The sequence below is a fragment of the Ochotona princeps genome, chromosome 15 (genome assembly GCF_030435755.1).
Source record: "Ochotona princeps isolate mOchPri1 chromosome 15, mOchPri1.hap1, whole genome shotgun sequence".
In the NCBI taxonomy this organism is placed as follows: Eukaryota; Metazoa; Chordata; class Mammalia; order Lagomorpha; family Ochotonidae; genus Ochotona; species Ochotona princeps.
The window spans coordinates 16,085,552-16,110,446 of NC_080846.1; the positions used below are offsets into that span (position 1 = coordinate 16,085,552).

The 24,895-nt window shown below is 50.8% G+C and overlaps 2 protein-coding genes across 10 annotated transcripts in view; one reads left to right on the forward strand and one right to left on the reverse strand.

Annotated features, from left to right (window-relative positions):
- Positions 1-20,238, reverse strand: PYM1 (PYM homolog 1, exon junction complex associated factor). Of its 5 annotated transcripts, XM_058673839.1 has the most exons (5): positions 15,897-16,320; positions 12,383-12,487; positions 12,188-12,259; positions 1,351-1,444; positions 474-957 (listed from the first exon to the last, which is right to left on the reverse strand). In XM_058673839.1, exons 1-5 carry the CDS (start codon positions 16,283-16,285, stop codon positions 952-954), a joined length of 666 nt encoding a protein of 221 aa, XP_058529822.1. In that variant the 5' UTR covers positions 16,286-16,320; the 3' UTR covers positions 474-951. The 5 variants fall into 5 exon arrangements, with proteins under 5 accessions (XP_058529824.1, XP_058529823.1, XP_012783693.2 ...); XM_058673841.1 differs by lacking the exons at positions 12,188-12,259; positions 12,383-12,487 and adding an exon at positions 20,235-20,238 and having other exon boundaries at positions 1-957; positions 15,897-15,951; XM_058673840.1 differs by lacking the exons at positions 12,188-12,259; positions 12,383-12,487 and having other exon boundaries at positions 1-957; positions 15,897-15,981.
- DGKA (diacylglycerol kinase alpha) overlaps positions 19,534-24,895 on the forward strand; it is a 23,283-nt gene continuing 17,921 nt past the window's right edge. The window contains exons 1-3 of one of the 5 annotated variants that reach the window (XM_058673829.1): positions 19,534-19,551; positions 24,288-24,432; positions 24,795-24,868. In XM_058673829.1, the coding sequence (XP_058529812.1) occupies positions 24,369-24,432; positions 24,795-24,868 (138 nt within the window). In that variant the 5' untranslated portion in view covers positions 19,534-19,551; positions 24,288-24,368. Of the gene's footprint in view, positions 19,552-19,939; positions 20,090-23,392; positions 23,413-23,647; positions 23,888-24,287; positions 24,433-24,794; positions 24,869-24,895 lie in introns of those variants that run through there. The other 4 variants (XM_058673828.1, XM_058673830.1, XM_058673827.1 and 1 more) reach the window with 4 other exon arrangements.

Genomic DNA, 24,895 nt, shown 5'->3' on the forward strand with positions numbered 1-24,895 from the left:
TGTTGTCTACTTGAGTTTATTCTTGTTCTTTAAAAAAAAAGTAATAAAACGAAACAAAACAAAAAACAAAGAGGTGAGGCATAGAGGGGGCAGCGAGCCCTGAACACCTTCAACAGGCACCAGGACTTGGAGCTCTGGGCTTACCCCCTCTACCCCCGCCTCAGTTCTCCGACGGACTCCCACCCACCCAGTTTTCTTTTCAACGAGACACCCAAATCAGCAGCAAAGGTACCTGGGGGTGGTCACTGGGATCTGGACGCTGGGAATGGGACAGGGCAAAGTCAAAAAAACCAGAGACTTGGGGAGAACAGGGAAGGAGCGGGGGAGAGGCTAGGTCCTGGAGGACAGAGCTGGGCCACAAGGGGCACACGTGAGCCAGTATGGGGGGACACCCCCCACCGCTGCCACCCCCTTCCCTGGTCCCCGAGAGCCCTGCGGTTTGTTCTGTGGTCCGTTGCCTCCTCCCCGCGGCCTCAGAGGCCAAGCTCCAGGTCCTCCAGCTCCTCTTCCAGCGCCCTCCTCCGCGCCAGCTTCTCCAGCTGCTCTTTGCTGGGCTGGCTGACTTCCCCGGCCTCAATTCGCTGCTGCAGCTCCTCCACCTGCCGAAGTTTCTTCTTGAGGTTCTTTATCTTCTTGGCTCTCTCGGTGCTGGCCGCTGGCTCGGGCTGCTCAGAGGCGGCCGTCGGTGCCGCCTGGGGGCCTTGCGGTGCGCTGGGTGGTGGGGCAGCGTCTCCCAGCGACAGCTTATCCAGAGTCCGGCTCAAGGCCTCCGCCTCTCCTTTCTCCTGCTGCTGCCGCCGCTTCTCCTTCCGCTTCAGGTTGCGTTTGGCCGTCTTTGAGAGGCCTGGCTCACCACCTTCAGGTCTGGACGCGGTGACGGGGGCTGTGGCCTCGGGGCTTAGCCCTGGGGGCAGTTCGGGTTTACTCTTGAAGAACTTCACATACTTGTTTTCATACCTGCAGCAAAGAGAAGGTGTCAGTCATTTGCAAGAATTCCTGACTCGTGAGCCCTTTCTTTTCCTAACCCCAACCAAGGTAGCCTCCCCACGGCCCTGCTTCCTGCCTCCTTCCTCTCTGGAAGCCAGCCTGTGACCTTGTTCTGGGGGGCGGGTTGCAGTAGGGTTCCCAGAATGGAGGCCATGGACCTCTGTACGCGGCTCAGAGGCTCTGCTGACCACAGGTCATGGGACCGGGGAACCCCCCGGGCTTCCCAGAATCTCGGGTCTGCAAGGGGCCTCTTGTCGTAATACTTCTTGGCAGCTCAAGAGGGCGGGGCGGGGTGGGGGGATGCCCAGGCGAGCCTTCAGTGGGGACGTCATTCTGCAGCCCTCCTCCAGCCTAACCACGCACACTGGGACCTCCTCCTGGGGCACGTAGCCTTCCTTCACCCTCCGCTGCTTGCGCCAGGTGCCGTCGGGCCGCTGTGTCGAAGCGATGTACTTGCCTGAAATGATAGGAAGGCAGGCACAAAGTTACTCTTTCTGAGTTTTAAACACCAACCCAAGATTCAACAGTGCATTCATGTGGACGCTTCCGCCAGCTTTTAACCCCCTGCCAACTGCAACTAGTAAACGCCTCTTCTCCCAGCAACCCCCAGGCCTGCCCTCATCATGGAGTCCTTTCCTGTGTGCCTAGGCACTGTGCCGCACACCACCCTGCCCTCAAGGGATTTTGTTAAGAAGATTTATTTTATTTTTATTGCAAAGTCATATATACAGAGAGGAGAAAAGACAGAGAGGAAGATCTTCCGTCTGATGATTCACTTTCCAAGTGACCACAACGGCCAGTGCTGCGCCGATTCAAAGCCGGGAACCAGGAAACTCTTCCGGATCTCCCACGCGGGTGCAGGGTCCCAATGCATTGGGCCGTCCTCGACTGCTTTCCCAGGCCACAAGCAGGGAGCTGTATGGGAAGTGGGGCTGCCAGGATTAGAACCGGTGCCCATATGGGATCCTGGCACATTCAGAGTGAGGATTTAGCTGCTACGCCACGCTGCCGGGCCCAAGGGATTTTATTTTTAACACTTAGTTGGGAAGAAAGGATACACATAATGAATTTTTTTTTCCTTAAATAAAAGATAACAGTAACAGGATATGAAGGCCAGTAATGGAAAAGAGACTAACAGGAGGCAAAAGGAAGTAGTTCAGGGAAGAATGATCAGAGAGGACAGGAGAAAGGCCAGTTTTATTTAGAAAGACCTTGAAAAACAGGTCAACTTCCAGGAATGCATACTACAAGTGTAAAAGGCACCCAGCACCCACAGAGCTCACTGATGCGTTGTTTAAAAGCCTGCCAGCAACTTAAACAGCCATGCCCAGATGACTGCCCACACACACGGGGTTCATCCACACGGTGGAGCGCCTGCTGTTACGAAAGAGAACCAGACACATAAGGACACAATGCTCAGAACAGCCTTTAAGTACCAGAATGCCATCAAGGTCACAGTGACAAGTACATGTTTTCCAAAATTCTAATTTTCACTTGAGGGTTTGAATTGCATCACTGGCAACAAACCCGTTGTTGCTTCCTTGGAAACGACAGGCTTCCTTCCTGACCTTTCAGGGGAGGGAGGTCAGACCCGAGGCATAAAGGGTCAGAGTTGGTCACTGATTCTCGCTAGGGAAGGTGACATTCTGTGAAGAGGAAGCCTGCTGAGCTCACAATCCTGACCAGGGCGAGGCTGTGTCTTTAGCACACTGGCCTTGCTTCCACGAGCAATGCAGGTTTCACACTTATTTTCCATTTAGTCACAGTTAGAAAGATGTCTACTCAGGGTGTGGAGTGGATAAAGTTAATCACTTCTATTGCATCATTAATTACCTTTTATAAAGATTTATTTATTTTCATTGGAAAGGCAGAGTCACAGAGAAAGAAGGAAGACAGAGCCAGGGATTGTCCATCTGCTGGTTTGCTCCCCAGATGGCCACAGTGACCGGCACTGGTCCCAGGCCAAAGCCAGCAGCTTCATCTGCATCTCCATTGGCAGGTGGTAGGGGCCCAAGCACTGCATCATCTTCCACTGCTTTTTCCCAGGCTGTTAGCTGGAAGCAGGATGGAACTGGAATACAGATGGGATATGGGTGTTGCAAGCAGCAGCTTTACCTGCAATGCCAGCCCAATCCATGACCTTTTAAAATAAATTACAAGTTTATGTCAGCGAATACAGTAACTGTGCAGTCTGCTGTTACCACCTTGCCAAAGGCATGCTTAAGGGACTACTATGTCTTTTCTACCACCAGTGTACCTATCAACTCAATGAAAAAGGGAAATAAATGTTATAGGGCCCGGTGCAATGGCTCAGTTGGTTAATCCTTTCCCTTCTAGTACCAGGATCCCATATGGGCACCCGTTAGTGTCCCGGCTGTTCCACTCTCCTTCCAGCTCTCTGCTTATGACCTAGGGAGGCAACAGAGGATCATCTAAAGCCTTGGGACCCTGCATCCACATGCGAGACATGGAAAAAGTCCCAGGTTTCTGGCTTTGGATCGGCTCAGCTCTCACTGTTGCAGCCATTTGGAGAGTGAACTAGTGGATGGAAGATCTTTTTGGCTCTCCTTCTCTCTCTAAATCTGCCTAAACAATAAAAATAAATCTTTAAAAACTAAGTTTTATTATAAAAACTGTTGTAGCATACTTGAAACACCCTTGGGGAACCTAAGAAAATCATTGCCAGTATAGACCGTGGTCCCATTTTATTGGCACGAGGGACAATAAATGCCTGAAGGCATGTGTAGCTCAGGCACTGGGACAGAGAGGTGCGGAAGTACACAGAGATCCTTTAATGCTCCTTGTCTTCAGAGGGATAAGCTGGGAGAAAGCTGACAAAGCCATTCACCTATGAATGTTTTATTCTGCTTTTCTTTTTCTTTTGTAAACATAGAGGAAAAAAGAGCATCTTGGAGGCATGTTTTTGTTTGATATTTTGAACTCAGCACAGTGTTATAGCATAGCAGGTTACCCTCTTCATCTGGCTCACCACAATCTTTTTTTTTTTTTTTTTTAAAGATTTTATTATTATTGGAATGCCGGATATACAGAGAGGAGGAGAGACAGAGAGGAAGATCTTCCGTCCGATGTTTCACTCCCCAAGTGAGCCACAACGGGCCGGTGCGCACCGATCCGATGCCAGGAGCCAGGAACCTCTTCCAGGTCTCCCACGCGGGTGCAGGGTCCCAATGCATTGGGCCGTCCTCAACCGCTTTCCCAGGCCACAAGCAGGGAGCTGGATGGGAAGTGGAGCTGCCGGGATTAGAACCGGCGCCCATATGGGATCCCAGCGTGTTCAAGGCGAGGACTTTAGCCACTAGGCCACGCTGCCGGGCCCTGGCTCACCACAATCTTATACTCAAGTACCTGGTTCAAGTTCAGGCTACTCCCACTCAGCTTTCTGGTGATGGACCTGAGAGAGCGACAGGCGACAGCAGGAGGACTTGGGCCCCTGACATCCATATGGGAGATTCAGATGGCTATTTGGAGAGTGAACAAGCAGATTGAAGACCAATCTCTCTCTACCTTTCAAGTAAATAAATACATAAATATCTCTTTAAAAAAAATTAAGTTGGGACTGGTACTGTGGCACAGCAAACTACACTGCTACTTTAACACTGGCATCCCATATGGGCGCTAGATTGAATCTTGGCTCCACCACTTTGCTCTAACTCCCTGTTAATGAGCCTGGGGAAGCAGCAGAGAATGGCCCAAGTCCTTGAGTTGCTGAACCCATGTAGGAACCCCAGAGAGAGCTCCAGGTTCCCAGTTTCGGCCTGGCCTAGCTCTGGCTGTTATGACCATTTGAGAAGTGAACCAGCAGACAGAAGTTCAAGATTTATTGATTCTTATTGGAAAGTCAGATATACATAGAGAAGAATAGACAGAGAGAAGATCTTCTGTCTGCTGATTCACTCTCCAAGTGGCCATAACAGCCTGACTGAGCTGATCCGAAGCCAGGAGCTTCTCCCATGTCATCCACATCTCCCATGTGGGTGCAAGGTCCCAAGGCTTTGGACCGTCCCCAACTGCTTTCCCATGCCTCAAGCAGGGGGCTAGATCTTCCTCTCTGTCTCTCCTCCTCTCTGTATATCTGCCCTTCCAATAAAAATAAATCTTTTTTAAAAAGATTTATTTATTTTTATTTGAAAGGCAGATTACAGAGAGAAGATTCAGAGAGAAAGATTTTCCATCCACTGGTTCACTCCTCAAATGGCCACAACTGGAGTTGAGCTGATCTGAAGCCAGGAGCCAAGAGATTCTCCTGGGTCTCCCAGGTGGGTGCAGCATCCCAAGGCTTTAAGCCATCCTTCACTGCTTTCCCAGGCTGTAAACAGAGAGAGAGTTGGATGGGAAGCGCAGTATCCAGGATGCGAACCAGCACCTATATGGGATCTTGGCACTTGCCAGGCAAGGAATGAGCCATAGAGCCATCGCACCAGGTCCTTTCATTTTATTTTAAAGGCAGGAAAGAGAGGACACAGAAATTGTTTATCTGCTGGTTTACTGGTCAAATACCCACAACACCCAGCCACTGTGCTAGGCTGAAGCCAGAACCAGGATACTGCTCAGGTCTCCCATCTCTCAGCAGGGTTCCAAAGACATGAGTCATGACTTGTGCCCTGCCATGGTGTTCACCAGCAGGAAGCTGGAATTCCTGGAAGCAGAGGAGAACTCTAACCAGGCAATCTGATATGGGATGTAGGTAAGTCAAGTGATGTGTTAACCACTGGACAAAATGTCAGCTCCCAAAACAAAAAACGAAAATTGTTAAAGAAAATGTGTAAGCTGACAGGCAGACAAGATGCAAGAAAGAAAAAAATAATTGAGCAAATGAGTTCCAATATGAGCAAAGAAAGGAAAGTGTGGGCTTGGGAATGGCGTGGAAAGGGTCATAAGGAGAGTCCCCCCAGAGTGAGAAGCCGGGCTGGAAATGAGGAATAGAGCAGACCCTAGCGAGCTTTCAAGGCACGTGGGGGAGCCGCTGCTGCTTTGGGAGCACTGAGGATCAACGCAGGGTTCTCCCAGCAGTGCCTGTGTGGGCACAAGAGGAAAATGGAGCCTGCTGCAGCTGCTTGGCTTCCTGGAGGCAGGACCGAGTTAGGTCTGGCAGGAGACAGGTCACAGCGCAGTCAAGGAAAACAGAATGCATTCAAAATAGAAGCTCATTCTAAAACAAAATTCCAGACGTGGCAAGGGGAAGCGATGACACCTTCAGACAGTAACCAGACCAGCCAGGCTGAGTCCGAGGAAGGACGGCTGTGATGAGAGGACAGCGTGCTAATGCTGAGAGCCAGGGAGGGGGCGGAGAATCTGCCCAGTGGGCTGCATGCAATAAATACTTGTCATATGAATGACTCCTTTAGCCAAAGGTTTCGGATTAGTGAATGAACTCTATATCCACAACAACACTTTAGGGCAATTGATCTGGGCAGACCAAAAAGGCAAATGGGAAAATGAACACATTGGACCTGGAGAAATGAATCAGGAGAAAAAAGACTGCAACAACCCTGGCATGAGGAGGTAGAACTGGTGGAAACAATGAGAACAGAAAGGAAGAGACTGGTGCCAGATAAACCGTTAAAGGATCAGTGACAAGAGGTTAAGTAGTTCACCGACCAGGGGAAGGGAAGGCTAGACAAGAAAATTCAATATGTCTTGGTTTAGTAATCTCAATCTTGAGACCTCAGCATAAATAGTTCCAAAATGGAAAAAAAATTTTTTTTAAACAAAAGAGGACAGCCTGTAAGTGCCAGGATCCCATAAGGGCGCCAGTTCATGTCCCTGCTACTCCACTTCCCACCCAGCTCCCTGCTTGTAGCCTGGGAAAGCAATGGAGGACGGCCCAAGGTTTTGGGAGCCTGCACTCATGTGGGAGACCTGGAGGAAGCTTCTGGCTTTGGGTCAGCTCAGCTCCCACTATTGTAGTCATTTGGGGTGAACCTGCTGATGGAAGATCTTTGTCTCCCTTTCTCTCTGTAAATCTGCCTTTCCAATAAAAGTTAGGTAAAACTTAAAAAAAAAAGAGGTAATTTAGTACAAATTATAGCATCATCTATAACAACCAAAAAATGTTTTGTAAAATCTTTTTATTTAAAAATCAAGACAACAGAGAGACAGTGATCTTCCGCTGATTGCTCACTTCCAAATGTCTGTAACAGCCAGGAGTCGGGAACTCCATTCTGGTCTCCTACATGGGGCTACAGAGACCCAAGGAGCCGGGACATCTTCCTCTGCCTTTGCAGGTACATTCATTGGGAGCTAGATTGAAAAGGAATAGCGGGAACTCAAACCTACACTCTGATACAGGACGCCAGTGTTACTAGTAGAGACAAACTATTTTGACATAATGCTGCCCCTCGCCAAAATTGTTTTTAAACTTGATATCCAATTATATGGGAATATCTAAGTATATGTAACAACATATCTACTAGAAATGATGACAAAATTTTTTTCCAAAAACCATGTACCACGATGCAATGCAAAACGTAATACGAGCCCAGTGCAGTAGCCCAGTGGCTGAAGTCCTCGGCCTTGCATGTGCCAAGATTCCATGTGGGCGCTGGTTCTAATCCTGGCAGCTCTGCTTCCCATCCAGCTGCTTGCCTGCAGCAGGAGGTGTGGTTGAGCAAAGAGGCAGAAGGGAGGATTTCAGACACAGGGAGACGCTGTTTATCTTCAGTAGACCGTGCCTTCAGTGAGAAGCCTTCCTGGAGCGCAGCGGCCCTCGCAGGACTTCTGGGGAGCATGGAGCTGCACCCAGAGGCCTTCTCCACCTGGTGCTGCCCGTCGCCAGCCTCCTGACCACTGGCCACCCAGACCATTCCAGCCACAGAAACACTCACGAGCCCCATCCAGACCCAGGCTCTATTCTCCATGGCTCTCTGCTCTTGCTTCTCTCAGTCCAGAATATTTTCTCTGTTTGTTATCTGTTAGTAGCTACTAGTTTTTAAATGTCAAGTTCAAATATAAACTCACCAAAGCAGCCTTCCCTGACCTCCACACACCCCTACTCAGGTTAGGAGTTGACTTTTGTGCAAGCACAGGACGAATTTCAGCCTTTTTCATGCTCTAATGTTTAACACGTATTTGTTTGCAAGCTTGACAGTAAAGCCTTCATCCCTGAATCTGAAGAGCCTTACTCACAGAAGATGGCCAAAATTAGCTGAGTAAAATGAACACATTTTTTAAGAATCACATTAGGAAGCACAAGAATCTAGTGTATTTTGGGCAAAAGGCTTACTGAATGGGAAAGAAGATTAGAGGTAACTTAGTGAAAATATGAAAGATTTCCTATGTCCATCAAGCTTAGATTTAAGCCTCAGACTATAGGAGAATATTAATAAACGAGGGTAGGTGATCTGCGCAAAGCTAATCCTCTGCCTGTGGCGCTGGCATCCTGCACAGACACTTACTGGTTCCTGTCTCAACTGATCCAAGTCCACCCAGTGACCTGCCAATGGCCTGGGCATGCACCACAGGATATAGTCCCCAGCTTCAGACAAATTCAGCTCTGGCCATAATGACCATTTTGAGATTGAACCAGTAGATGAAGATCTCTTTGTCTGTCTCTCTCTCTCTCTCTCTCTCTGATTCTTTCAAGTAAAATAAATAAATAAATCTTTAAAAAAGTATGTACAGGTGTCCCTCTATATCCACTGGAACTGGTTCCGGGATATCAAAATCACCTGCCCAAGTCCCTTATGGCATAATATTTGCACATTACCTACAAAAATTCTTCCAAATACTCTCAGTCAACTCTAGACTACTTAGAATACCTGTTATGCTGTAAATTCTATGTAAAGAGTTGTTACAATCTGTTGTTTATGGAATAACCACAAAGGGAAAAAAGTACTAACATGTTTAGCGCAGACACAATTTTTTTTCCTCCAAACATTTTCAGTCCAAAGTTGGCTGGCTCCATGGATACAGAAACCACACACACAAAGGGCTGCCTGGACCACAAACCAGAGGGAGAGGAAATGAAAGCAAGAGCTGCAACGTGAGAAGACTTGGCTTGGATGGTCTCTATGGTACCGAAAGGAAAATGAAGGGGAACTTCACTACAAAGTGTAAGTTAACAGGACCTGGGGACTGCCGCGGCGTAAACGACAGAAAAGACCAAAACAGCACTACAGTGCTGGTGTTTCACCTGGTGTTTTTCACATGTATTCTCTTACTTTAAGTAGGGAATATGGTAATAACATTTATTCATACATGATTTTTTTGAGCATTTCCTGTTGTTCCAGGAACTGTAACAGGAGCTAGGCATACAATAATGAGTAAAGCAAGCAAGATTCTTGCCTTCTTACAGCATGCATTCTAGGGAGGAAGATAGACATTAATCAAGAGCACAAACAAGGAAACCAATTACAATATCACCCTTGAATCTGGAAAATCAGAAGAATAAAAACCACTGACAGGGCCTGGTGCAGGAGCCTAATGGCTAAAGTCCTTGCCTTGCATGGCTGGCATCCCGTATGGGTGCTGGTTCATGTCCAGAATGCTCCACTTCCCACCCAGCTCCCTGCCTGTGGCCTAGGAAAGCAGTCGAGGATGGCCCAATGCTAATCCTCTGATTGCAAGCACCAGTATCCCATGTGCAAGTCAGTTCATGTCCTGGCAGCTCCACTTCCTATCCAGTTCCCTGCTTATGGTCAAGGAAAGCAGTGGAGGATAACCTAAGTCCCTGGGATCCTGCAGTCATGTGGGAGACCCAGAAGAGGTTCCAGGTTCCCGGCTTCGGATCGGCGCAGCACCGGCCGTTGCGCTCACTTGAGGAGTGAAACATCAGACGGAAGATCTTCCTCTCTGTCTCTCCTCCTCTCTGTATATCTGACTTTGTAATAAAATAAATAAATCTTTAAAAAAAAGAGAGAAAGAGAGGGGAAAGATCTGTAACACAGCGTTGGGGCTGGGGGGCTTGCAGAGCCAACAACCTGGATATAGAAGGACAGACAACAGTTACATAAATGACCCCAGGAAAAGGGTTGTCACCATATCTCTCAAGGAAGGAAAAAAAAACAGCAACGAGGGGAGGGCCTCACAGGTAGAAGGACCAGGAGAGTGCGGCCGAGGGCCAGGAGTGCTGGGTGGAGGCCTGTGACCAGCAGTGTTCACAATGTTTCAAGGATAGACAACTACCAATATTAAAAAGCACAGACAGATCCAGGACAAGAAAAAGAGAGAAAAGGGTTCCTGGTTTCAGAAATTTGGAAAACTCTGGTTGTTCTAGAGGACTCAGCCTCAGAAATTTACAGCAGTCATAAGCTGGATTATGAATGCATTAAATTGTGCCAACAAGAAAACACCAAAAGCTTCTTCTGAGAGAAGAACTATTCTAAGTGCTACAGGAATTATCAAGATGAGCAAGACAGTCCCTGCGTTCAAGAAGTTTAGTCTTCAGTAAGGGCGAGGCAAATTCACCAAGCAAGAGCACAGCAAGAGGAAAGAGGCCACACTATCCTCAGAGACACAAAGAACCATTCAAGGTTTCTAATCATACCCCACTGGGTGAGGGAAAGTGATCGGAGAGTAGGAAGGCTTCAGGGCCTTGACTTTGAAGCCTGGACAACGGTAATAACAGGAAGTCAACAGCTAACATTTCTGTAAGCAGAGAGGGAAGAAGGGGATTCAAAGATGAACAAGAACTAAATGCAGAGCTGAAAAACTCATCATGTGAGGAACAATTACAAAAGAGCATTTATTCATAAGTATGTGACACCAGGAATTTCACACACATCATGCTGTTAAGCCTGACTTTGGGGAAAATAATATCATTCAGAGCTGAGGAAACAGCTTCCCAAAGGTTCAAGGCTTGCTTAAGAACACAAAGGCAGGCCCAGCGGTGTGGTCTAGCGGCTAAAGTCCTCGCCTTGAAAGCCCCGGGATCCCATATGGGCGCCGGTTCTAATCCCAGCAGCTCCACTTCCCATCCAGCTCCCTGCTTGTGGCCTGGGAAAGCAGTCGAGGATGGCCCAATGTATTGGGACACTGCACCCGCATGGGAGACCCGGAAGAGGTTCCAGGTTCCCGGCTTCGGATCAGCGCGCATCGGCCTGTTGCGGCTCACTTGGGGAATGAATCATCGGACGGAAGATCTTCCTCTCTCTCTGAGTCTCCTCCTCTGTGTATATCTGGCTGTAATAAAATGAATAAATCTTAAAAAAAAAAAAAACACAAAGGTAACAGGTAGCTGTGGGCCAATGCCAACGCCAACGTTTCCACATCAGCCATCTGGCTATTCCACCTGTCTTACAGTCTAGCTCCACTACCAGGTACAAACAATGACGTAATGTGTATAACATCACACTGAAAGCAGCCTGTACTTACATCACAGACGAGGGCCTTGGATGAAGTCCATGTGTAAATTCAACAGTCAATGCTCAAAAGATAACAGCAGCCACCCTTCGTGGCGTGCTTGCCAAGAACATTCACTGCTCACTGTTTATATACATTATCTTAACTTCAATTTCACAACTCAATGAAATATTAGTTCCAGCTTTACATATAAGAAGCTTGATAACTTTGTCTGAAGTTAGTAAACAGCATCAGAATTCAAACACAACTGTAGAGCCAGTGTTGTAGTGCACTAGGAGGTTAAGTCACCACCTGTGAAGACAGCGACTTGTATGGGCAGCATTTGGACTCCTGGCTGCTCCACTTCCGATCCAGCTCCCTGTGAGCAGCCCAGGAAGCGCAGCAGCAGATGGGCCAAGTGTTCGGTCCTTGCCGCCCACATGGCAGACATGCATGAAGCGCCTGACTCCAGCAGAGGGGAGAGGTAGGACAGTGTTCTAGCCATCTAGAGATGCAAAATCTCCAGGTCTCTCTCTCTCTGTAACTATTTCAAATAAATAAATCTTTGGGGCTGGAGCATGGCAAAGTACAGTAAGCTTACACCTGTAGCACTGCCATCCCATGTAGTACCAGTTTGAGTCCCAGATATTCTACTTCTAGTTAAGCACCCGGCTTATGGCCTGGGAAAGACACAGGGGATGGCTCAAGTGTGGACAAGCACGGAGTCTAGGGGTCTTGGCTTCAGCCTGGCCTAGCCCAGGCAGACGCAGCTGAGGAATGAACCAGCAAAGGAGAGATCTCTTTCTATCTGTGGAGCTTCCTTTCAAATCAATATAAAAAATAGAGAAAGAAATTATGCACAGAGTTGATTCTGCGTTAGGTAGAACAATGAAGCCTTTACCAGAAATAAAGATGAAAAAAACGATGCTGATTTGCTAGTATGTGGATCTGAAGTGTGATAGTGAATCCAAGACTGAAAGAGATTCACCAATTAGCAATTAGGATGGGTAACACAGAAGAAGTGTGGTGTTAGAAGTGACTGTAAAGGCTTAAGAAACAGGGTCCAGCACAATGGCTCAATTGGCAAAATCCTCACCATGCATCCACTGAGATCCCAGTTGGGCACCAGTTCCTGTCGTCCAGCCCCCTGGAAATGGACTTTCCTCCAACAGTTTTCCTCTCCAAAACACCTAACTTCAATCTAATCATAAGAAAAACACCAAATTCTGATAGTGAAACAACCGAAATCTTTCCAACAAAAATAAACTAAAAAAAAAGGAAAGAAACACTTTCCTTCTGCCAGCCCTGCCAATTGTCATCTTTAGTGCATTGGCCATCTAGTGGCAAGAAGCAAAGGGTCAATTATTAAAAAAAAAAAGGGGGGAGCCTAAGGCGATAGCGTAATGGTTAATGGTTAAGGTCCTAGCCTTCAACATGCCGGGATCCCATATGGGCACCGGTTCTAATCCCGACCACTCCACTTCCCATCCAGCTCCCTGCTTGTGGCCTGGGAAAGCAGTCAAGGACGGTCCAAAACCTTGGGACCCTGAACCCGTGTGGGAGACTTGGTCCTGGCTCCTGGCTTCAGATCGGGGCAGCACCGGCCACTGCAGCCATTTGGGGAGCGAATCAGCGGATGGAAGATCTTCCTCTCTGTCTCTCCTCCTCTCTGTACATCCGCCTTTCCAATAAAATAAATAAATCTTAAAAAAAAAAAAAGTTAAATCAACAGTCGGGAAAGGCAAAGAACAGACTGAGACCAGACATTCAAGAAATCTGATTAAAAACAAAAACAAATAAAAATGGAAGGCCTTGATTTTTCCACTAAAATGTAAAGTGAGGTTATCTGGTACAGAAGGGAAAATTAAAACAGAATGTCATGAAGAACTAGAAAAGGCTGGGAAGATAGTCCTGGGACAATATAAGGAAATGAGAAAAAAATGACAGAGAGAAGCCATAATCTGGGTAGGCATTAACATTAAAAAAAAAAAATTTAAAGGACGGAAGATCTTTCTTTCTGTATCTCCTTCTCTTGGTAAATCCGTAATAACTAAGTCTTTAAAAAAAAAAAAAAAAGACAGATTGGGCCCGGCGGCATGGCCTAGCGGCTAAAGTCCTCGCCTTGAAAGCCCCGGGATCCCACATGGGCGCCGGTTCTAATCCCGGCAGCTCCACTTCCCATCCAGCTCCCTGCTTGTGGCCTGGGAAACCAGTTGAGGACGGCCCAATGCATTGGGACACTGCACCCACATGGGAGACCTGGAAGAGGTTCCAGGTTCCCGGCTTCGGATCAGCGCGCATCGGCCCGTTGCGGCTCACTTGGGGAGTGAATCATCAGACGGAAGATCTTCCTCTCTGTCTCTCCTCCTCTGTGCATATCTGGCTGTAATAAAATGAATAAATCTTTAAAAAAAAGACAGATTGATTTTTTTCACTCCCCAAGTTACCACAACAACCGGTGCTGTGCAGATCCGAAGCCAGGAGCCAGGAGCTCTTCTGGGTCTCCCACGCGGGTGCAGGGTCCCAAGACTTTGGGTCTTCCTCAAATGCTTTCCCAGGCCACAGACAGGGTGCTAGATGGGAAGCGGTGCTGCTGGGATTCAAACTGGTGCCCATATGGGACCCCAGCGCATTCAAGAGAGGACTTTAGCCGCTAGGTCAAGCCGCCAGGCCTTGACCCCAACCTGGGGTTTTCTTGGGTACCAGGAAACAGGTGGATTGAAGAGTAAGAAAATGGAAAACAGGGCCCGGCGGCGTGGCCTAGCGGCTAAAGTCCTCGCCTTGAACGCGCCAGGGTCTCATATGGGTGCCGGTTCTAATCCCAGCAGCTCCACTTCCCATCCAGCTCCCTGCTTGTGGCCTGGGAAAGCGGTTGAGGACGGCCCAATGCATTGGGACACTGCACCTGCGTGGGAGACCTGGAAGAGGTTCCTGGTTCCTTGCATCGGATCGGCGCGCATTGGCCTGTTGCGGCTCACTTGGGGAGTGAATCATCGGTCGGAAGGAAGATCTTCCTCTCTGTCTCTCCTCCTCTCTGTATATCTGACTTTGTAATAAAAATAAATCTTAAAAAAAAAAAAAAAAAGAAAAGAAAATGGAAAACAGTTCTTTTTAAAACAAGCCATGTGTGGTGGCATGGTGTCCTGTCTACAGAATGCCACAAGGGTTATGAGAATATTTTAGGCTCTGCGAGTCAATTTCACACCAAACCCTTAGTGACCATAAGGTAACACCCTACCCATCCATCTAAAGAGCTGGGCCATCAGGACGAGACAAAATGCAGCATGAGAGCCTCCTCCGCTGTGCGAAACACACCTCACACCAACAGCAAGACACCCCCCACCTCAGCCGGGGTGAAGTCATGCTGACGCCCAAAGAGTTCAGAGCTCGCCCCTGGACACTCAGACCCCTCCAAGGTCGGCGAGGGTGGAGCCATCAAGCAAAGTCAAACTCCAAAGTTATTTGAGGTTCCTCTGAACACAACTGCACCTCAGGGACACAACAAATGAAGATGCAAACGTGTGGAAAGCACTGTGCAGCATTGAGAAGGTCTTCTGCCAACACCGTTTAGAGAAAAAAACGAAACCGGGGCTGGGGCAAAAAGCAGGTACATCTCAAGACATGGGGGAGGGGAAGGGAAAGGGGACGCAAGGAATTGGAGGGAACTGACAGTATAGGGTCTCCCCAAGACTGGAGAACCCCAAAGAAACAAGGGGGTTCCCACTGCTGGGACTACTTCGCAACCCATGAAGGTCCCAGATGCAGGGACCAGCATTAAACGACCCCAAGCTTTGGGTGACCGGAAGCAGAGACCCCCCCACCCCAAACACGAGGCCAGAAGGGGGCGCAGGTGACACCCCTAGAAAGAATGAATGGGGAAGGCGGTCAGGAGGGTGGGGCCGAGGAGGGGCCCACGGAATGGGCGGCGGCCAGACCCCTTTCCGAGTTCAAACCCCTGCCCCGAGAGCCCGCGGAGAAGCACCCCGGCGCTTCCAGCACTCACCGCCGGTCTCGTCAGTTACATAGGGAGTCGCCATCTTGAAAACGCAAACCACTTCCGGCGTGAGCGGGCTGGGGTCCCGCCCCCCTCCTCACCGGAAGTAGAGTCCCGCTCGTAGCAAGCCACCATTTTAGTCTTAAAGGCAGAGCGCACCATTTCGTGGGTGGAAGTGGAGGAAAGGGAGAGAGGGGAGGAGAAGCTGAAGCAGTTAAAAATAAAGCCGCGGCCTTTTCGACCGCCACCGCTACCATGACTGAGCGTCCGCTGCGGCTGACAGTCCTTTGAATGCTCAAAGAAATCCCGAGACGTCATGCCAGGCGTTTCTCCGCGTCCGGGCCCTGCGAGGCCAAAGGGCCCGAAGCCCACCTGCGCCCAGAGACGGGGGTCGGGCCGAGAGGGAGGCCAGGGCGCGGTGGTCCGCAGCCGGGCCCGAGCGGCTCGGCGACGTGGGGCGGGCGGACGGTGGCGGGTGGAAGACCCCAACCACCCTCAGCAGGCGGGGAGATCGAATTCGCGTGCCCGGCGACCACGGCCGCCCAGCCCCGGCCTCCTGGCCGAGACCCGCGAGAAGGGGGTCCGTGCGAGACGGAGGGCGCCGCGGGTCAGTCACCTGTGCCTGCCGTCTGGTGGTGGCCGGCGGCTTCCATGACCCGGGAGGCGGCGGGCTGAGCTGCGCTGGGCCGCGCTGGGCCGGGCTGGGCGAGCAGCCCTGGGGCGGCCAAATGACGAAGGCCCAAGGTCCTTCCTGCCCGGGCCTGCCACCCGGGGAGCCTCTCCCTCCTCCCGCACTCCGGCTGGCCCCAGGGTCAGAGGGCAGAGTGAAGACTTGTGGGCGGATTCAGTTAGTATTCTAATGAACCTCGTCCTACCCTCCGCTGTCCGCCTGGACCTAGAGCAGGTTAACTCATGATATGGGCCCTGTGTGGTCACTCCCTTTACCGTCCTGCCCTGCCCGGAGCCTCCCTGTTCTGGAGATGAACCCAAATGCCCTCCCTCCATCTCTGCTTTCAACAACTGTCTTCCCTTCAGGGCTAACAAGTCCTGTTCAGCTTGTTTCTCCTAAAGCTTAGCAGGGGCTGCCAGACAGTTGTCCTTCATTCCCTTGTTGCTTTGCTTTTAACCTTTTTCAATCTTTGGCCTTTCCACATCCCCTCCCAACCCCCCCTCCCCCCGTATTGGCCTAATGTGTAGCAGTAGCTCTGGAGACCTGGAGAAGGTGAATATTAATGACAACCTCCAACACTAGATTATATGCCCCACTTAAAAAAGCAAAATGAACAGGCAGCGTGGCACCGCACAGTAAAGCCGCTGCCAGCCAACTAGCATGCCGTAGGAGCTCCTGGCTGCTCCACTTCGGTCCAGCTCCCTGCTTACATGCCCTGGGAGAGCAGCGGAAGGTGGCCCAAGTGCTTGGTTCTCTGCCACCCACCTAGAGGAGGCCCAGATGGGGTTCCGGGGTCCTGACTTGTGCCCGACCCATCCCCAAATCTGTGGCCTTCTGGAGAATGAACCAGTGGATGAATGATTTCTCTCTGCCTTTCAAATAAGTAAAATCTTAAAAACAGAATAGTGTAAGAATTTTCTGAAAGAGATTAAGCCTCGACACTTTTCTGGAGGCTACCGTTGACCTGCCTTCCCATTGTCTGTCATCGGCATTCTCAAAAAGACTGGCAGGTGTTTGGCACAATGACAAAGTCACCGCTGGGGCTGCTCACATCCCAGCTGGGGCTCCTCCAAGCCCCATCCCGCTTTCTGCTGATGCACACCCTTGGAAGCAGCAGGTGATGGCCAAAATACCCAAGTCCTGGCTGAGTGGGATGCCCAGATTCTGTCCCCAGCTCCTTGCCAACACTGGCTGTTGCAAGTTTGGGAGTTTGGGGGAAAGAGTGTGGTGGGATAGTTAACCAGCAGAAAAGAACATCTCTGTCTCTTTCATCTGTTCAAATAAATACAATTTCATTATGTTTTCGGAGGAAAAAAGACCCAAACACTTGTTGCAGACAATAAACACAATCCTAGTAGGAGCTGTGCTGCCCAACCATCCTTATCTCCTGTTCTTACAACCACTGTGCTACAGCCTTGCCCAGCATGGCACCCCATCCTGGCACTCATGATAAGAGGTAGGAGGGTGGGATCGAGGTCTTGACTGCAGAGACAAGTGGGTTCTACAGCTTCCCAGTGGCTCTGCCCACACGGGCTCATCTAAATGGGGCTCTGTTTGGTACCAACCCCCGCTGTCATCCTGTGCCCCCAGGTATGCTGTCCTAGCTCTGGAGCTAACAGGAAGTGAAACTCAATAGTCTGCTTAGTAGAGCAGCCTAGGACGCAGCCCTGGGCCCCGGATGTGGCCCCCCACCCTGAGGAGGAAGAGAGGAAAGAGGAGGCCGGGGAGAGGGGCTGCTGTTTTTTCCTTTCCACTTGTTCGTTGTGGTTTCTTTCTTTCTGACTTTTTTGATGTGGCTGATTAAAGCAGTGAGCACCTGGAGCCATAGGCACCAGAAGCTTCCTCCTGAGATGTTTCTTGGCCTTTCTTCTACCACCCCTACCAATAACTGACGTGGACCCTAAGATATGAGCTGGTTTCACTTGATTCCTTATTAGACAAATTCAAACCACACCGTGACACTCCAAAAAATGTCTTCAAGGAAGTGTTTTCAAATCTCTTTTAGCTCTCTGTAGGACAGTTCTGAAAACGGCAGAGTGCAAAACAACAACAAATACAGGCTGTGGAGCCATTGTTGTGGCATGATGGGTAAAGCCACTGCCTGCCATGCCAGCATTCCTCAAGGGTACCAGCTTATGACCCAGCTGCTCTGCTGCTGATCAAAGTGCCTTCTAACAGCCTATGGAAAGAGTAGAATGTGGCTGAAATATTTGGGCCACTGTCACGCACATGGAAGAACCAGAGGAAGCTCCTAGGCTTGGTCCTGGTCTAGCACTGGCTATTGTGGCCATCTGGAGAATGAATCAATAGATGGAAGATCTCTGTCTCTCCATGCCTATCTCTTGCTCTCTCTGTGTAACTCTGACTTTCAAATAAGTAAATAAATCCTTTTTTTTTGTTGCTGTTGTAAAGCAGGCAGTGCATAGGGTATAAGCGTTTGCAAGAAAAGTACTTTAAGAGTCCTCCCTTCTCAGGATTTCTGGAGGAGCAACCCAAGGCCAGAACCGAGTGGGCAGAGGGGTTGGGTGCTGTGTTCTTGTTTGTACTTTGTACCTACTTTGGGTGGATCAGAGCAGGAAGGCTTGACACACATCAAACAGCTCTAGTGCTGTGTCTGCTCCATCTGCACCAGGCCATGTCTTTGCTTGTCTTGCAGAACTCAGCAAGGGACCTGGTATACGGCAGGCCTTCAGAAGTGTCTGCGGACGATGACTAAGAGGTTATGTGGGGAGGAGAGACCAGGTTTTGCCAACACTGAAGAAAACACTGGACGGATAAAGGCTAAGAAGGGGCCAGGCCCTTGTCTCTGTAGCTAGGTGTGGGAAATGAGACCTGCATTGACCCAGGGGCAGAGGGACAGAGCCTCTGCTACCCTCGCTCCAGATCTTCTCCAGCTTGGATTCAACAACAGTGCTCCCAAAGAAAGCTTGCTAGTTAGCAATCACACTTCTGCTCCAAGTGGAGGCATCTGGCCCAATAAGCTTATTTTGAAACCAAGCCATAACTGCTCAGATCCCTGTACTTCCACTAGGGGGCATCATATATTCATGCCCTGTCTCCTCCAACCCAACCTTCAAAATGTTTATAGACATAGCCCATGCCCTTCCCCCTCCTTTGCACATCCAGGTGTAATTGAGATGGTTCCAGGAACTCAAATCTTTGTGACTCTCTGCCCTACTTCAACAAAAGATAGGAGGGAGTTCTACAAGGGCTGGGGTGGGGCTGGTGAGCAGGGTGCCTGGATCTACCAGTAAGTCCCTCTGCCTGGTCTCTCCCCTTACTCTGCCTGTACACATGCTGCCCAAGAACCTTGAACCCTACTGAGCAGATCCTAGGCAGGAACTTCAGCAAAGACTTCCCTCCTTTCACTCTGCTTTGGACCGCACCACCTGCCAAGGTCAGCGGGTACAGCAGATGGGTTAGGGCAGGGAGAAAGCATGAAAGCTGACCAGAGAACTCTTTCTGCATTCAAACCCACCCAAGAGTTTAGTCTTGAAATCGGCGACCATAGGAAAAAAGAAGGAACTGGTTTGAAAAGGTGGTGAGAAGCCTGAAGAAGGTTGGCTACGACTATCTCAAGCAGTGGGAGCTATGGAGAGAGGTGACTGGGTGTCCCTATGGGACCTCCTGAGTAGGTTTTAAACCTGCAAGGAGGGAGCTTGGTCAGGGGATCCTGGAGTGGCAGTTCTTAGACGTTGGTGGGCTGGCAGCTGCCCAGCTGTTCTATCAGCGCCCAGGGCCACTTATCTTGGCCCCAAGGTTTGACCTGAGGGGAGAAGCTTTGAGTGATGAGAAATAAAAGCAAAACAGAAGCAGAGCCACGAGAACGTGAGCGCAGGAAGTGGAGAAAGCTACACCGACCCAGCCCTGCAGACACTTAGGAAGGAGGGAATAGATCATGGTGCACTGGAAACATGCACCCTGGGGCCTCTGCGGCCTCCAGGTGCTGGGAGTCAGGGGCGCCGGGCCCAGGGCGCGGGCGCGGGCGGGCCGGCGGGGGTGGGCGGGCAGCTGTGTCGTCAGGAGCGGGGCGGCCCCGCGGCGGGCGCGTCTGCCTGGCCCGTCCCCTCCGACCCAGCTCGGACTCCAGCTCCGGCGCCGGCGCTTCAGCTCCCACCGCTCGCCCTCCCCCAGGCAAGGTAGAGACCCTGCGAACTCCCGCCACCTCCCAGGCACCCTCCTCGAGGCCAGAGGGGGCTGCGGAAGGGGCCACCCCGCGGGTTGGGTACGGGCTGCTGGGGCGGGCGAGAGGAAGCGTGACAGCTGGAGCGATCCTGGGAGGGTTTGAGCTGGGTCGCAGGGGCAGGGGAGGGTTGGGCCAGGGCCGGGAGGCAGCGTTACCCCACATCTTCCTGCATCCCTCCGCTCCCTTGCGGAAAAAGGATGAAGCGCAGTTCCCCGGGAACCGACCCGGAGGAAAGTCCCTTCTGGAACCTGCCCCGCCGCCGCTGCGCGGGTGGGGAGGGCTTTTTGTTTGGCTTGTTGATCCCCAACTCCTCATCCGCATCCTTCTCGCACCTGTCACCGGGAAGTTTCTGAAAACAGGAGTCTGAAAGCTACTTTCCACCTGCTACCGGGAGATATGAGCTTTGCCAGGAAGACACGCAAATATTATTGGGCATCTCTTAAGTCTCAGAACGTACAAGCCCACATCCCCCGACATGCCAACACTGTAACTTCCTCCCGTGCTATGCAATGTCACCCTCCACACACAGGCGCGCACACACGCCGCTCCCTTTCACTGGGCAAGCCACCATAGGCCACGCTGGTGGAGGTTTCATCAATTCTGAGGCTGGTAATCCTCCCTCAGGGACCACAACTTGTTGCAGGAATGGACAGGAAAAACACAAAACAGAAAATAGATGCCCCCTGCTTACTCGATATGGATAAGGGAGTCTCAGAAGTTTGTGTAATTTCACCTGGGCCCTCTCACCAGGGGTGCCTACCCCCCAGGGTTTCTTGCAGGAACAACCTGAATGTCCTGGGGTGGCAGGGTGGGTGGGAGAGTGGGGGTGCAGCTAATTCTTGAGGAATGATTGATTTCTGTAGAATGTGACCAATGAATGCTAAAGTAGATGAGGAAACTTTAAATGTTTACTCTTGCTTTTGCTAGAATAATCTGTCTTTTGGCTAACAGCAATGTTTGTATTTGATGTTGAAAATTAAAACCAGAGAATGACAGGCTCTCAGACTGGGCATAACGGACTGAAGCCAGGATGACACTGCTCCGGTCCCTGGCTCTGGGAAGGTTGGTGACCCTGGGTTCGGAGGATGTCCTAGGGTCCTTGGCCTCCAAGTCAACTTTGCTGGATGTGGCTAGGGAAGCCAGGAGTGGAGGGAAGGGTGAGTCACGAATAGCTGGCAGGCAGGCAGCAGACCCCACCCTCCTCCCAGCCCTGGCATTCGCCTGGACTAGCCCAGGTTATAGCCTCAGGGGTGGGATGGAGTCCGAGGACAAAATAGGACTTGTTCCAGATGTCTAAAGATCCCAGGATCCTTCAATTCACTGCCCGTGAGTCCAGGAGTGGCCACACATGCAGGAGCCGCCACAGGAGAGAAAGCAGAAAGACAACTGAATAGATCCCAGGTCCTAGCCCAGGGGTGTTCTTGAACCCTGACACTCTGGTTTCCAACCACCTGATCAGCCTCCTAGAGGCAAAGTGCAGAATCGTGGCACTATTATGTGCCTGCACCTGATACCAATAAAACGGAGGGAAGTGTACCATGGGGCTGCTGGGAGATCTAGCGTATGTCTTTCCGATCAAAGCATCGTTTTCTTTGCCTGACCCCAGACTTGGTTTTCTCCAAATATCACCTTTCATAATAACAATGATAGCTAGCACTTATGGAATGTTTACTCTGTCTCATTCGGGCTACTCAGTACCTTGCATGTGTTTTCTTGTATTAATTCCCACCATGTGATTCCAGGTACCCATTTTACCAGTGACAAAACTGAGATTTAGGGAGATTGAAAGACTCATGTAAGAGCTAAGATTCTAATCGCTCACGCCTAATTGCAAAGCCCCTGTGCTTCCCCTTTCCTGTGTGAGTACACAACCCCTCCAGGTTTAGAACCTGGAAGAGACAGGAAGGGGCAAGAAAGTGTTGACTCATGACAGGAAAGCTGAGAACGTCCTGCATTCTCTCCTCACTGGCTCTGGTTGTCTCTCTGTCACTTTTCTCCTCAGATTCCATTTCCTAGAACTTTGGAATCATCTAAGAATCCCCAGGGGTAATTAGAGAAACTAATTAAGCCATGCAGGCCCTATTGATCCTCAGACTGTTAGACACTCATTAGATCTGTTGGTAGCAGTCATTAGATTATAGTTCCTGAAAACAGCCAGATCCTTTCTGCAGGCTGTTGATGTCACAGCGGGAGCAGGAACGGTGCTCTGGGCAGGGGTGGACAGCAGACAGACCTGGGGTGGAGGCTGGCACCATCAGAAAGGAGAGGGGCTGGGCTACTTTTATAGGCTCTGATTGCCCTCCTGAGCTGATCCACGAGTGGCTGCTGGAGTCCCTCCGTACATCATCTAGTCATTGAAAAATCTCTTTATTTAGCACCTACTGTATGTATGCCACACTACTTTCTATTCCCCTGGTGGACACGTTCGCATGCTGTTTACCCCTAGGTAGACTAATAGTCCCAAAACATGACTCCCTTACCTTACACAACCCTATGTACAATCCATACTGAGCACCCACAACATGCTAAGGACTAGCTATGTATTGAGGGTGCAGTGCCTGCCCCCAAGAAACTTTTATTTTGGTAGAAGACAGTCAACACAGAAATACATAGAGGGAAATCATTTCCACTTGGGCTTAGTTCTATCAAGGCAGCAAGGTGGTAGGGGGTATGGACTGTGCAAAGGAGGGGAGCTTCCTCAGCCCAGAACACTCAAGGACATTGTCTTGGCGGAGCTGACAGTTCAGGCAGGCATGATGCTGGCTCTGCACACAGGAGGGAGGAGTGTCCCAGGCAGATAGCACAGTCCACCTGCCAGCTCTGCACTTAGCTTGTGTGTGTGGAGCAGGAGGACAGGGAGTGCTGGGGGGCGGGAGGGCAACAGGAGGACAGAATGACATGTAGGCAGAGGCCCCCATGCCATTCTTGGACTGGGGCTTCTACTTTTCCACCTACCGCTGCGCCGGCCAGTTTGAGGCTGTTTGCCCATCCATGACTGATTGTACCAATCGTTTCCTGTCTTCCTGAGATTTGATTTTGGTTATACACGCAATCATAGCTGCCAATTCTTGGTGGCTTTCACCATGCCAAGCATTGTACAAGGCTCTTTTGGTGTCTTCTTTCATGTAAGACTTTGTAAGATGAGACTCATTCTTCCTATTTCACAGACACAACCTTGCCAAGTCCCACAGTGTTATCACAGCTGAGAAAGGAAGCCATATGTGACTGGCCCTAGTTCTGTTGGACTGCATCACCTGGCTGAACTAGAATGATAATGTAAGAGGTTTTATTGTAGCCGCAGCTGTTAGGGAAGCCTCAAGGCAGGTGGTCCTCAGGTTGATGGTCAGCAGGATCCACGTGATGCCTGCTCTTTGGTGTCTGGGTCTGACAATACACGCCCCCACGCTGGGCTCCCTAAGCACTTCAAGCTCTGCTGACCCTGCCAGGGAGGAAGGAAACCCCCCGGTCTCGGAGCCTCCAGCCGCGCGCCCAGAGCCCTCCCTACCCGCACCTCCTCCCAGCCCCGCGAGCCTGGGTCCCCGCCCTTCCCCAGCCGAGCTCCGCGGGAACGCGGGCGAGGCGGGGCCCCAGCTAGGAACCCAGCCAGAGATGATTCCTTGGCACGAGTCAAAAGCGCTAGAGGTCGTTGCAGGGCGTGGGTGGCCCGGGTAGAGAGAGTGGCTGAACGGGGCTGGGGGCCGGCTGGAGGCAGAACGAGATGGGGTCGTGGCCCGGGCACCGTGCCAAGGCTGTAAGAATCCCTACCCCTGCCGCCCGCAGACCTTGACCGGCCGCCACCGCCTCGCTGGGGTTCCGGGCAAACGCAACTGGGTGGGTGGGAGGGCGGAACATTGCAGAGCCAGGGGCTTGGGGGATAGCGGAAGGCGCTGGGGTAGGCCTGGACCACAGACAGGACAGCGCCGAGTGTTGAGGTGGGGAGGTGAGGGTGGTCAAAATGAATAGAGACCAACTGGGGCAGAAGCATCCAGAAATGGAGGCGAGAGAAAGGCAAAGATGAGTCAGAGATGAGAGAGGACTGACCCCGTCAGGGCGAGCAGAGACCTAAGGGAAGAGGAGGCTGATGCCGAAGGCAGAGTGGAGCAGGCAGCAACGAGGCGGGGACAGCTGGGGCTTGCCATCATCTTCCGCAGGCCTACCCTCTGAAGAGGACCAAGCGTGGGAGGTTCTACTACGAAGCAGCCTTTCTGGCCATCCTCAGGAAAAACAAAAAGATGGCTAAGGAAAGGGGTCTGATCAGCCCCAGCGATTTTGCCCAGCTGCAGAAGTACATGGAATGTGAGTCCTCCTCCCAGAGGCTCAAGCCGTGGGGTACCTACCCTCTTCCCCACAACCCCTCCTCCCACCCCCTGCCCCAGCCCCTCGGGGCGCTTAGGCCGGTGACCAGCTAAGGGAGCCCACCTTTTCTATATCTGGGCTGCTTGCTCTAGGTCTCAGACAAGTAAAGCTTAAGAATACTTCCCCTCCATCCTCCCGAGTGTTTCTGTGGAACTTCTTGCATCATCTCATTTGATTGTTTTTTTGTTATTGTTTTTTGTTTTTTGTTTTTTTCCCTGCTAGATGTCTTGGGTGGGAGTGTGGCAGGAGGTAGCGACAGCCAGGGGGACTGAATGCTCTTCTCCCACTTCCTTCTCCCCTAGACTCCACCAAAAAGGTCATCGACGTCCTGAAGCTCTTTGAGGAAGACCGCATGTCCCAGTACCTCCAAGGAGATGTGCGTGGCGGCTGAGGAAATCCTCTC